General features: G+C 41.2%; 1 protein-coding gene across 2 annotated transcripts; it reads right to left on the bottom strand.

Moving 5' to 3' along the window:
- Positions 1 to 425: 425 nt before the first annotated feature.
- On the bottom strand, positions 426 to 11872 carry lbr (lamin B receptor). 2 transcript variants are annotated; one of them, XM_046291685.1, is made up of 14 exons: positions 11718 to 11872; positions 9343 to 9517; positions 8853 to 9056; positions 8460 to 8537; positions 5643 to 5811; positions 5160 to 5353; positions 4519 to 4573; positions 4100 to 4294; positions 3703 to 3806; positions 3140 to 3265; positions 2885 to 3053; positions 2674 to 2754; positions 2423 to 2545; positions 426 to 2233 (listed from the first exon to the last, which is right to left on the bottom strand). In XM_046291685.1, exons 2-14 carry the CDS (start codon positions 9505 to 9507, stop codon positions 2073 to 2075), a joined length of 1824 nt encoding a protein of 607 aa, XP_046147641.1. In that variant the 5' UTR covers positions 9508 to 9517; positions 11718 to 11872; the 3' UTR covers positions 426 to 2072. The 2 variants fall into 2 exon arrangements, with proteins under 2 accessions (XP_046147641.1, XP_046147642.1); XM_046291686.1 differs by having other exon boundaries at positions 8871 to 9056.
- Between the last annotated feature and the right edge of the window lie 752 nt (positions 11873 to 12624).

Raw genomic sequence — 12624 nt, 5'->3', positions numbered from 1 at the left:
GAATGGAGCTGGCAAGAGCACAATCAGACCTTGGACCAGGCTACCAAACACCTGCAGAAATTACTTCCATCACTGTGGTGTCGTGCCGAGAGAAAAACAAACACTACCGTCCCTCTAGAGTCTAGATCATTTTGGGGATTTACTGCTCTTCACACCAGTCAGTGTGATGGATCACAAGATTTAGACTTCTCTAATTGATTCCCAGAGGGTCTGCAGCAGGGGCCAGGGGGATAGTCTCTGGTCCTGTCCAGATCTACACCTCAGCAGGCAGTTGGCCCCATTCCTGACTTAGAGAACAGCCCATCACCTCTAAGTTGTGTTGAATTGCTTACTTTCCCAGTTACCTCTGATTGTTTCGTTTCACTTTGACTATTCACACAGTGCATTATCTGTTGAATTGTTTGACACCTCTGAATAACATGGGGTAATGTAAGTGGAAATCTTTATTTTTTTGCCAAAATGTTTGTACAATGCAAGCTTTCCAGCCACTGTCACAGGTTCGATCTGTCTCCACCAGAATTGAATGATTCAAAAACCTTGGGTCTTCTTCCAAATTCCTAGTTACTTCCAACTTTTAGCTTTGACAAACTACCAGCTGACCAAAACAGGATATTACCAGTCCCATCCGCCACAAACACAGGGGTTGGGTACAGAACGTGGCTCAATGAGAAATAGTTCATGATAAATGACTCAAATCACAAGTAATCTTCTCAGATGACTGAGTCAGTAATAACGGCAGATCTAGCTGTAAACAAAAATGGCTACAATGGTAATTCAGGCAATTAACTTAAAATCAAATGTAAACTTTAAATATCTACTTGTGGAACATAATATCTATGATTACTACCATTAACTTGAATATTTTTTTTTACTTAAAAAAACTAATTTAGAATATGTACAATGCATTCAGTCACATAAAATGACACATATTCTAGTTGACATATTGCTACGATGCTGTTCATCGACAGCTGGGTCCAAAAATACTTGTTTGGGTTTGAGAATGCACAGGATAAAACACCAATGTTGCCAGAAGGCCACCATACTACACAGCATTGTGCAGAATGTCACAGTATAAACTTGGTTAAAATCCTCAAATAAAATGGAACATTTTAAAAAATCATGTCATTATTGACACCTTTAAAAAAAAGTATGGTCTTGAATAACTTAAGGTTTGTGATGCTTGAATGGATACTATCTGTAAGCACCCTTGCAAATTTTAATGGTTTTAAATAAGATTATGCGTATGTATATTTGATAACAGATGGGTTGCCTTCCCTCTGAAACAGTGACGATCACAGGAGCACTAAGCAACACCACCATCCAGAGGACTGGGGAAGAATTTGACAGAACCTGATGTAGCAAAGACAAATAATAAACTTTGGTTATAAAACGCAATCTCAGCATAATGCATTTAAAACCGCCCAATTTTTTTTTTTTTTACACTCTCAGTTAACACTAGGCTACATATCTCTATATATATATAAAAAAAAAAAAAAAAACCTAAATGCAATTTTGTGACAACGTCGTGATCCTGAGGGAGAACGTTATAGTCCTATGTCAACTGTACAGTGGAAAAAAAGAGCATTTAAATCCCATCATTCACAATATACACAAGTAATGTATACCAAAGATATCATTACAAAATACCTCAAAATAAAAGCCAAAAAAATATTGTATACGTTGAATATGGGAGCAAAGAACACTAACACAAACCAAATATGCAATGTTGTTAGGTATCTTTCAGTTAAAAAAATGTATATGTACAAAAATATATACACATCACTTCACTAGATTATGAGGCTTATTTTTTCAAATGTTTCTCTCTAAACAAAAGGCATAAACCAAATTCAGCCGGCCAGTGAGTGTTTACCTTCCTAAAACCATGTAACTTCAAAAGAAAGCTGCTCTTGTGGTACTTCCAAGAATCAAGTGTCCCCCTTTCCAAAATTCAAATGTCCTCAAACTAATTTCCAAACAACTTGTTTTTTCTTAGTGAACTCATGCAGCCGTGTGATGAGTCGTAAGCTTGCAGAATTGAAGGGCGTGGCATGGGGGCAGGTGTGGCATAGGCCTCAGTAGACTCTAGGGATGATGCGGTAGCGGACTTCTCGGCAGTAGTCATCCCACGCCGAGCCGTACTTCCTCCTGCACTGGGCCTCGTCTCGGGCCTCCCGGTGAACCAGTAGGATGGATAGGTAGATCACATAGAAGTATGGCAGGATGTGGGTGAACCCTACAGGACGACCACAGACAACACAAAAGGTCAACATACACTACAGCGTCTCATCTTCACACTATACACCCATCAAAACACGTCTAGCTTTACTGGGCTGTTTCTGATGCCTCGTCAGTACAACTCAGAAAAACATACATACAAAAAACAAATACCTGGTAAGTAACTAGCTGATTAGCCATCACTCACCACAGGGTAGGGACCATGCCAGAGCCATGATAAGGTCACCCAGGTAGTTGGGGTGACGGACTAGCCCCCACAGACCAGATACCAGGAGACTCTTCCCAGTGGCAGTAGGGATAGTCTTCAGATCTGGAAAACAGAGAGATAGTGAGTCCAACAACATGATGGGGACTAACTCCACCACTTTATCAAGGCAGAGAGCCTGCAAATGGATAATGTTTATACATGAATAAGATGCACTGGGACTGAGCACTTACGGGATAATGTGGGGTCTGATGGATTTCTTCTGAAGGAGTTTTTCTGTGAGTTTGCTTTACGGAAGATGCTAAATCCAATGACTAACAAATGACAAAGAAAATGTCACTGTTGGTCATACAACAAAAATAATATCACAGATGACATGTAGGACTAATATGAACATAAGCCAATACTAAAGGTCTGAGTACTGAGTCAGTACTACTGACTAACCATTGAGAGTGACGATGCCTACGATCCAGGGCAGAGAGAGGTGATTGGGGTGGTGAACCAGGTAGTAGGCCTGGAGGCTGAAGGTGAAGGGGACCCACATTAAGTCTCCAAATGCCAGCATGAAGCCAAACCCATCATGGGTAATATCCATATAGCTCAGGATGCCCTCCTGGGGAGCAACAATCCACCATTAGATTACAACCAAATAAATGGACTAAATACCAAATCGGCAGAAAGAAAAATCAGGTTTTGTACCTCATGCCAGAAGGCATCAAGCACATATAGCAGGTGGAAGCAGTTGACCAGGATCATGGCTGGTGAGGGGTAGTCCAGGTGGTGGAGTTGCATCTCAGCCAGAGCCATGGCAGCGTTGATCACCAGCTGGACAGAACAGATGTCAAAATCTAATCAAATTGTATTGGTCACATACACATATTTAGCAGACGTTACTGCAGGCGTAAAGTAATGCTTGTGTTCCGAGCTCCAACAGTGCAGTAGTATCTAACAATTCACAAATCTAAAAGTAAAGTAATGGAATTAAGATCACAGCTATGAATAAACACTCTCCTTGAACAGAGAGTTAAACAAACTGGCTCAAATGTACAGTAGTATCATTTTAGGATTTATTCAAAGCAGTTGACATTTTCCCACTAGAGGGAGTAATGAACACGATGGGAAACTGAACAGAGTTTATTTTGTTTTTGCCATTTAAAAAAATATTTTTTATAAATAAACAGCTTAATCTACATTAAATGTCTCTAGCATACATCTGAAAAGCACTTTAATGGAAATATTCAGTACACTACAGTGAAACTTACCCAACCAATCAATCCTGGGCGCAGTTCACAGAAGTATTTGAGATCAAAGCCTTTGATCCGGGGGTTAAGTTCACTTCCCATGAAAAAGTCATAAATAACACTCCCTAGGGAGGTGAGAAGAACAAATTAATCATATTATGTTGACCATTTGTGAGGCATCATCATTCAAATGGGTAGTACAGAACTACAGTGTTCACCTCGAGGATTGGAATGTACTCTCAAGTCAGAATCAATTGAACATTTGATGCCAAGATGGTGGATACTTTACCTAATTCTATTGCTCTTAACCTTATGCTGCTCCATGTCATAATAGAGCCATTTCATGAAATCAAATCACACCCAGATTGTAGAAGTATGTTTACCAGTGACAACTACACATAACCACCCACCCACTCACCAGAGTTTCCTCCAGGGGCCAGCAGGTCCTGGGTTGCCCAGCGAGAGCGGACATACAGGTAGACACTAAGTAGGACAGAGCAGAGCAGGGAAGACACAGCCAGCTGGAGGAAGTGGCTGTGGATGTAGCTGAGGTCTATCTTGTGGTGCACTGCAGCCCCCAGGGCAGCCACCGTCAGCACAAAGGCATAGAGGGCTGGTGGTGGATGAGAGGGAGACATACAGGGTTAATACACAGGAAGTACCTCAACCAAAAGGTATTTCCTACTTTCCTTTTACGACTTACATGTTAATGAAATACATTGGCATAGTGCTTTACTACAGCTATTAAAAGTGCTGGGGGTAACAGACTAGTTCATCTCATTTCATTCCTTTGAAATAAAAAAATAAAAAAAGACAAAACACAGAAGAATGCCTCACTGTTCATTCTGTATTTCAGTCTCTCTCCATTCTTCAGGGGCATTCCTTCCACAACCTGGGGACGACAAAAGCACACAGGTTGGACATTCATTCAACCTTACAGGAAATACAGTATCTGAGAGGGTAAATGTAGATAGGACAGGTGACTTTTAGTACAGCATCCCTTTTACTAATGTCTCCCAGACCTAGAGAACATGTGATTTCCTGGGAGCCATATGGTGAAAGTTTCATACATTCTGCAAAAGACACGTGTGCTTCAACAGTTTTCAGAAGAAAGATCAGGAGATTATGAAAATAAGAACAAAATGTCCCATTCTCTCCTGTAGAGTTCCAGTGTGGATCGTAGCCTACTCCAGCTGACTAATCTAATTTCTCTCCTCTGCTCCGGCTAATGAGCAGAAGTGAGCGCCGGTCATGTGCTCTGTTCAGGTTACAGATGGGAGTCATATGTACTGCCTGTACTCTCAGGGGTGTATTTGCCAGTGTGTGTACAGTCTTCAGAGGGGTGGGAGTAGAAATTCTAAGAATGCAGTCATCTACGGTTCAGTTCTTTTTTTCTCTCCACAATGACTAGAACAGAATTAGGTGATTCTGATTCTACATGTGTGCCAACAAAGCAGTGAGGTGGGCGATCATGGTACCTTTCCAACAGGCAGCACGTAGAGCAGGGCCTGGAAGAGCAACCAGAGGACCACCATGCCAAACACCTGTAGGTCCCACAGAGAGTCAAGGGCAGGCAGAGGGGGGGAGCTCATCAGGCTAGCATCCTCCTGACTGCAAACCACCATCAGGCCCAACACAGTCGCAGGCAGGAGCAGAGTCATGCAGAACACTCCTGCAAATACAGTGAGAAAGACACTGAGTGACTGGAGCCAAGGGAAGTCAGCCGGGTCCTTCAACTGTCTGACTTAGGTTTACCCGGTAAACATATTTGACATACGACACAGAGCGCAAGGAGTGGAATGTTATCTAAACAGAAGGTACCCAGGCTAGTGCAGACAACCACCCTAGTGCAATTTGATTGGCAAAACATTGTGTAGACTAGCACCATTGTTTTTCCCCCTCACTTTATCCAGAACATGACAAGATGGGATAGGCACAGCAACCACATTTCTGTTTCTCACCTAGCCTCCCACCAAACTCCAGCTCAGTGGTGATGGGGGCTGTGGCTACGGCAGGCTTCTGCTCAACCTCCTCCGTATGCTCGGCTGGCTTGGCATCACCGTCATCCTTCCTGCGTCTCAAGTTGTAGCGGCTCTCTACTACTTTCTTCTCTGGCTCCACCTCTGCAGGCTGGAATTAGACACACAAGGGACAGGCCGACTGGTATTTATTTACACAGACATGAACATGTCTAACCAACTGTGACTTGCGCTTATGGGGGAGGTTATCGTAGAATAAGACAACGTTTGGTCTAGAGGTCGACCGATTAATCGGAATGGCCGATTAATTAGGGCCGACTTCAAATTTTCATAACAAACTGGAATTTTTGGACACCGATTTTTTCTCTCTCTTTTTTTTAAAATACACATTTATTTAATTTTATTTAACTTGACAAGTCAGTTAAGAACACATTCTTATTTTCAATGATGGCCTAGGAACGGTGGGTTAACTGCCTCGTTCAGGGGCAAGCCCAGTGGTTAGAGCGTTCGACTAGTAACCGGAAGGTTGAAAGTTCGAACCTCCCGAGCTGACAAGGTACAAATCGGTCGTTCTGCCCCTGAACAGGCAGTTAACCCACTGTTCCTTTTTTTAAATGACAGATTTTCCCCTTGTCAGCTCAGGGGAGCCAATCTTGCAACCTTACAGTTAACTAATCCTTGTGCACTCCACAAGGAAATTGCCTGTTACACGAATACAGTAAGCCAGGGTAAGTTGCTAGCTAGCATTAAACTTCTCATTAAAAACAATCGATCATAATCACTAATTATCATCAACCATGTGTAGTTACTACTAGATATTATCTAGCGTGTTCTGCGTTGCATATAATCTGAATGAACATACAAGGCGCGTAAACATTCATTCAAACAGCACTTTCGTGCGTTTTGCCAGCAGCTCTTCGCTGTGCGTCAAGCCTTGCGCTGTTTATGACTTCAAGCCCGTCAACTCCCGAGATTAGGCTGGTGTAAGCGAAGTGAAGAGGCTAACTAGTTAGCGCTCGCAAATTGCGTTTCAAACACCACTTGCTCTGCACGGGTAACGCTGCTTCGAGGGTGGCCGTTTTCATTGTGTTCAAGCCCAGGGAGGAGAGGGACGGAAGCTATACTGTTACACTGGCAATACTAAAGTGCCTATAAGAACATCCAATAATCAAAGGTTAATGAAATACAAATGGTATAGAGGGAAATAGTCCTATAATAACTACAACCTAAAACTTCTTACCTGGGAATATTGAAGACTCATGTTAAAAGGAACCACCAGCTTTCATATGTCCTCATGTTCTGAGCAAGGAACTTAAACGTTAGCTCTCTTACATGGCACATATTGCACTTTTACTTTCTTCTCCAACACTTGGTTTAAATAATGCAAAAACAAAGTTGAACATGTTTCATTATTTATTTAAGGCTAAATTTATTTTATTGGTATATTATATTAAGTTAAAATAAGTGTTCATTCAGTACTGTTGTAATTGTCATTATTACAAATAAATCAATAATAAAATAACAATAATAAAACGTCCGATTAATCGGTATCGGCTTTTTTGGTCCTCCAATAATCAGTATTGAAAAATCATAATTGGTCGACCTCTAGTGAGATGGGGGGGGGTAAAGTGTAATTCAGAGTCTATAGACACTATAGACTGGCATCTCGCTGTGACACATAGCCCGAACGCGCACCTCCCCAATACTAAACAACCAACATAGCCTACGTGTCCTTTATTCATTTGAATGTGTTGACGGTTGGAGAAATTTCTTGAGCCGTGCTCAGAATTTAGAAAGTACGAAAGCCAGCTGTGAAATATTCTACAACACTCCTGCATGTACACGTCCATGTTTTGGTTGATAGCCGCTTAAGAGGGCAGGGGGCAGGCACAGCATGAATGCCTGAGTCTAAAGGGGCAATGGAGCTCGTGAATTTGATGTAGCCTACAGGCCTTGCAGTTACACAGGTCAGACAAACATGGGGAAAATACGACAGCAAAATAAACAGTAAGACTTTAATAAAAGGTGCAATGTCTCACTATACAGGCCCAAATCTATGATGCAAAGCCAGTGAATTCAGTGACAGGCAGACACTATGAGCGTTCCGGTCATGCCCATCCATTCTATTTGCCAAACAAATTCACTTTAGATGTGCATCTGCTATTAAAGGGAAAAGTGAACACGTATCTTGTTATAGCAGGAAATACTATAAACCATTGTTTGGTTTTACTACTAAGTTGGCAGTGTTACATGGCCACGGACATACTGATAGCCAAAGTCTTGGTACTTGTTTAACGTAAACTAGTCCTCATAATGTGCAATGAGAGCCTCTGAGGAGAGCAGAGAAAACAGGCAGCACATGTTCAGGCATGTTCAGTTAACCCACTGTTCCTAGGCCGTCATTAATAAGAATTTGTTCTTAACTGACTTGCCTAGTTAAATAAACGTTAAATGTGACTGATGGAACATTTAACGTTTACGACTGATGGAACATTAGCAAGACGCTAAGTGGTGTGCGTGTGTAGCTCAGTCAGGCTGACTCCCACATACAGTCCTCCCAACACACAGGAGGTACAACATGCACACATCATAACAGTCCTCCCAACACACAGGAGGTACAACATGCACACATCATAACAGTCCTACAAGCAGTACAGCTAGGGAGAGTTTCATTGCCTAATGCCATGACTTTGGTTCCTCTTGCTTACAGCCCAACACAAACTTTTACATTTGTGATTATGAGAATTATGAATGGAGAGAGAAAAAAATATTCCTGGAGTACATATCTAGAAGTCTCACCTCATTGACTTTGTTAGCAGTATCATTCTCCTCTGTCATTTCATGCTTATTGTTGATATTGTTCTCAATTGGCTTTGCCTGTGGTAAATTAAAATGGAGTGAAGGAAGCAAAAACATCAACATGAAGAAAAGGGAATGTTATGACCAACAAAAGATGAACCCACTGAATTAACACTAAGTGGTTAATTCACACTACGCTAAAAAAAAGGGTTAATTACACCATTGTTTGCTAATGCTTGATCTATTAAATATTGCCATCTCTGAGGCCATACATTTTACAGTACATCCTGAATACACAAACTCAGGCAGCAAACAAACACCAGTAGAGCAATATTTCAAAACAAAAAGCCATTCTAAATCCCAGCAGTGAGTGTGACATCACATGCTCCTCACCACAGGAACGAGTCTGACCTCCAGCACTTCTTTCAGTTTGGGCTCCTTGCGTGCGTTGTGGGTCTCCGCGATGGAGGTGCCGCTGACAGTGCGTGACGAGGAGCGCCTGGTGGTCCTGCCTGGGCTACGGGAGCGACTGCGCCGCCGCGACGGGGAGCGTGAACGAGAACGAGAGCGACGGCTTGGTTTGAACCCAGTGGGATTCTGGAATAACATAAGTTACAGCATTTAGCAAGGTTACAACTTGTTATTACATAGCTATTACATAAGTGAATTGTAAAAGGCAGTGCCAATGGAGCAATGAACTTATCATAAAAGGCTCATAACATTTGATTATGTACTAAATAATAATAATAAAAGCTCAAAATATCTTAACATTCTCATGGTATAAAAACACCATCCAAAGAGAAGTCACATTATGTGACATTTATATTCATCTGGGTCAGGTCTTCAGTGACATGGTTGCCATAGAGATAGATTGTGCTACTACCTTCATGTCAGCCTCTCTGAGCTCCAGTTCGGTGCCATCCTTGTAGATAACAGTGTAGAGCTGATTCTTGGCATCATAGCCCAGTACCTTGACCTCGTAGAACAGGCTGCTGCCGGGCCAGCGGCCCATTACTGTGTCCCCACTCTGAAACTTGATACTCGGCATCCTCGTTTACCTGACAGAAAGCGAGAGAGAACAAGTTTTTAAAAAATATATAGAAAAAAATAGGGGAAATACAAGAGGATTTTAACATTTGAAGGCCGAAAATATTATTTCAGTGTTAAGACATGCTGCTTCGGTTTTCTCTTTCACTTTAGCCCGAAAAATTCAACAAAGGTGGCAAATTATAAGTAGGCCTATCACGTTAGAGAAACCTTTTCAAATGAATCAGGTGTGCATACCAAAACCATCTACGATGGGGGAGAAACGCTCTTTCCCCAATCACGCGCTCCAGTGCCTCTACTTGACTTTGGCGTGAGCGGATTAGGCTAGATGAGACATTTACAGTGCGCATTAAGAAAATGTAAAGGGGGACAGACATGTGTAATGCTTGACACAATGGAGCAGTGAGGTCAGCGGTATGGAAGGGGCTGCGGAGCTCACAGAAGTGCTGACGGGCACATCCCAACTAGGTTTAACTCTGTAGTTTTAAACTCGACATTGCCACTCCAGCCCCCTTTGTCACTCTTTCAATAGCCTTTGTACACTGGATTTGAGTAACGGTCAGGTAATATCAAAAAATGCATTTTAGAAGTTTGACAGACATTGGAAGTTGTGCTTCTATCAAACTGTCAATACACATTACACACACACACACACACACACACACACTTTGAAAACCTAGATCCTCATCACAGCAGATATGATTTAAATAGAGGGAAACAGAGGTGAAATGTCTGACATAATATTCCCAACTACTGCCCAAGCTCACTGGAACTCCACAGCTCTTGTCCTTGTATTGACCACAATCAACTACTCAGCACTGGCCTGGGTCATATTTGTCATATAGTATAAGTCAAAACGGGACACCACAGCTGCTGAAATGTTTTAGAAAAATAATAAATACGTTAAAAAGTATCCTTTTCCTAATGGCCCACACAGATTATAAAGAGAAGCAGTGAGCCAGCCCACTAATGTAGTAAAGCACATTCCATAACATCTCCATTAATGAATACCAACACTGACACACCAAAAGGCTCTGTGATGGTGTCCTGGCGTCCCTGCTGAAATCCATATGGTTAAAGGTATAGCTAAACGATGCGGACAGTGTTCCCTACTCCAGGAATGATGAAAGTATGCTCGGTATGATGTGGGTGGAGCTTTGAAAGTTGGCCCATACATACCTTGTGTGTCATACCTCGGGCACACAGCCTTTTAAATACAACACCCAAAAGTAAAATAGTTTCAATGAATAGATCAAAATACTCTAATGAGAGTTTGTAATTGGTTTTATAGAAAGTAAATTCACCCAGCCCCCGCTAGTTTATTAACCCTAACCTCAGCCGCCAGCTAGCTACTTTCCTTGATGTGACTGAATGATGGATGTTACGCGCAAGTCAGTGTTGAACACATTCCCATAGAATTAGACGTTTAAAGTTACTTTAGAAATATATATAGATTTTAATATCTGGAAAAAAATTAGACATCCGTGGATGTTTGGTCGGAAATATAGTTGGTCAGGAAAAACAAAGTAAGCAACAAAAAACTAACGTTATCTACAAAAAAGGTAGGCTAGCTAGTCACATTAGCTAGAATTGGAAGAGCAATCAGAACGGTGTAGTGAAGCCAACTTTGGCGGTTAGCCAACGTCAACTATCAAAATGGGCAACCCAAAATATGATTCAATGTGCAAAAGGTAACCTTAGATTCGTGGAAAAGATTGTTCGAATGTATCTGCTCCTTTAACGACCATAGCTCCAAGTGACAGCGGAATGGAGGGAAAACGTCATGAATTCAAACTTTTGTTAGTAATTGTTGACTTAACTAGCTAGTGGCAGGCGAACTAAACTCGGCGACCAAGTACATCACTGATGTCGTCAACGGCCGGTCATTGGAATAGGTCAACTAACATAGATACCTATGTACCAGGGCATGTTTACGTTTTTGCCACTGTAAACACTGCACCGACGCATAAATAAGTGTAAAATAGTTGAATGAGTAGAGGGAAAACTAATTGTTAGCCACTAATAAAAAAATAAGTTAACTAAATATGCTCAGCTGTGGTTACTGTAGCTAACTTTAGCTAGCTGACCCCACGCAACCCCAAAACACACTCAAGAAAACCCGTTAGCTAGCGGCCAAGTTCTCAACAAAGACATTTAAAACGTTACCACATTTATGCACAATAAATGGTAAATATGCATCAACGCTATTACCTTTAGATAACACGTACGAATCCAATCAGGAAAATAAGATATGTATCCTGATAAAAACGTGGAACAAAAATATAGCTAGCTATATTTGTAAAAATCCGTAGCTGAATGTAGAGCGCGTTCTCCCTCCCTCTATCCGCGATGCCCACCAGTCTATGATGGCGCGAAGCTCGCTGATTGGCTACAATGCTTTTCTTTTAAAATGATAAAATGTTCTGATTGGTCGATAGAGGATTTTAACAGAGTGCGGATTGGTTGTAACCCGTTTGTCCTTACCACTTTCTTTGTTGACGGTGTCAGATTTCTAGCCTTGCCAGTTACTTCAGTGATTCCAACTCCGTGTACTTGGTGTCATGTGCCATAAGATTTCTACCAGCTTCAGACAAAATGGAGGAAATATTTTTTTGTAATTGTGTATGGAAGATAATCTTTGTTTTAGTAAAAATGGAAGTTAATGTTTAAACGGATTATTCATTACATCAGCATTATTGATGCATGGAAAATGCTATACCATACAAACCCTTTCTTGATTTGATTATGTAGTAAATTGTAGAGCATTTACAACAATTTGTTAATAAACAAAGTAAACTGATTAAAGTTGGTCATAAAAGGTTATTTAAAATTGTATTAAACTTAACGAAAATATCAACAATTGAAATCCAGAAATCTGTAAATAAATGCGCATCATGTATTAACTTATTACTGCCCGTTAATTACACTAATGGAAAAAAACGGTTAGACAGCACAGTTCAACACATTTTTCCACTTTCTAAAGTGCTCATGCATTCTAGACGTCATTAGATATTGAATCTAATTGTGAATTAATCTGACTGAAGCTGAAAACAGTGCAGAACCAGTGACACTATCTACCAAATGTCAGCTTTATATTAGATGTTCACAACATCTTGTT

The sequence above is a fragment of the Oncorhynchus gorbuscha genome, linkage group LG12, assembly GCF_021184085.1.
Source record: "Oncorhynchus gorbuscha isolate QuinsamMale2020 ecotype Even-year linkage group LG12, OgorEven_v1.0, whole genome shotgun sequence".
NCBI classification, from domain to species: domain Eukaryota; kingdom Metazoa; phylum Chordata; class Actinopteri; order Salmoniformes; family Salmonidae; genus Oncorhynchus; species Oncorhynchus gorbuscha.
This window is presented reverse-complemented; position numbering and strand designations above follow the sequence as displayed.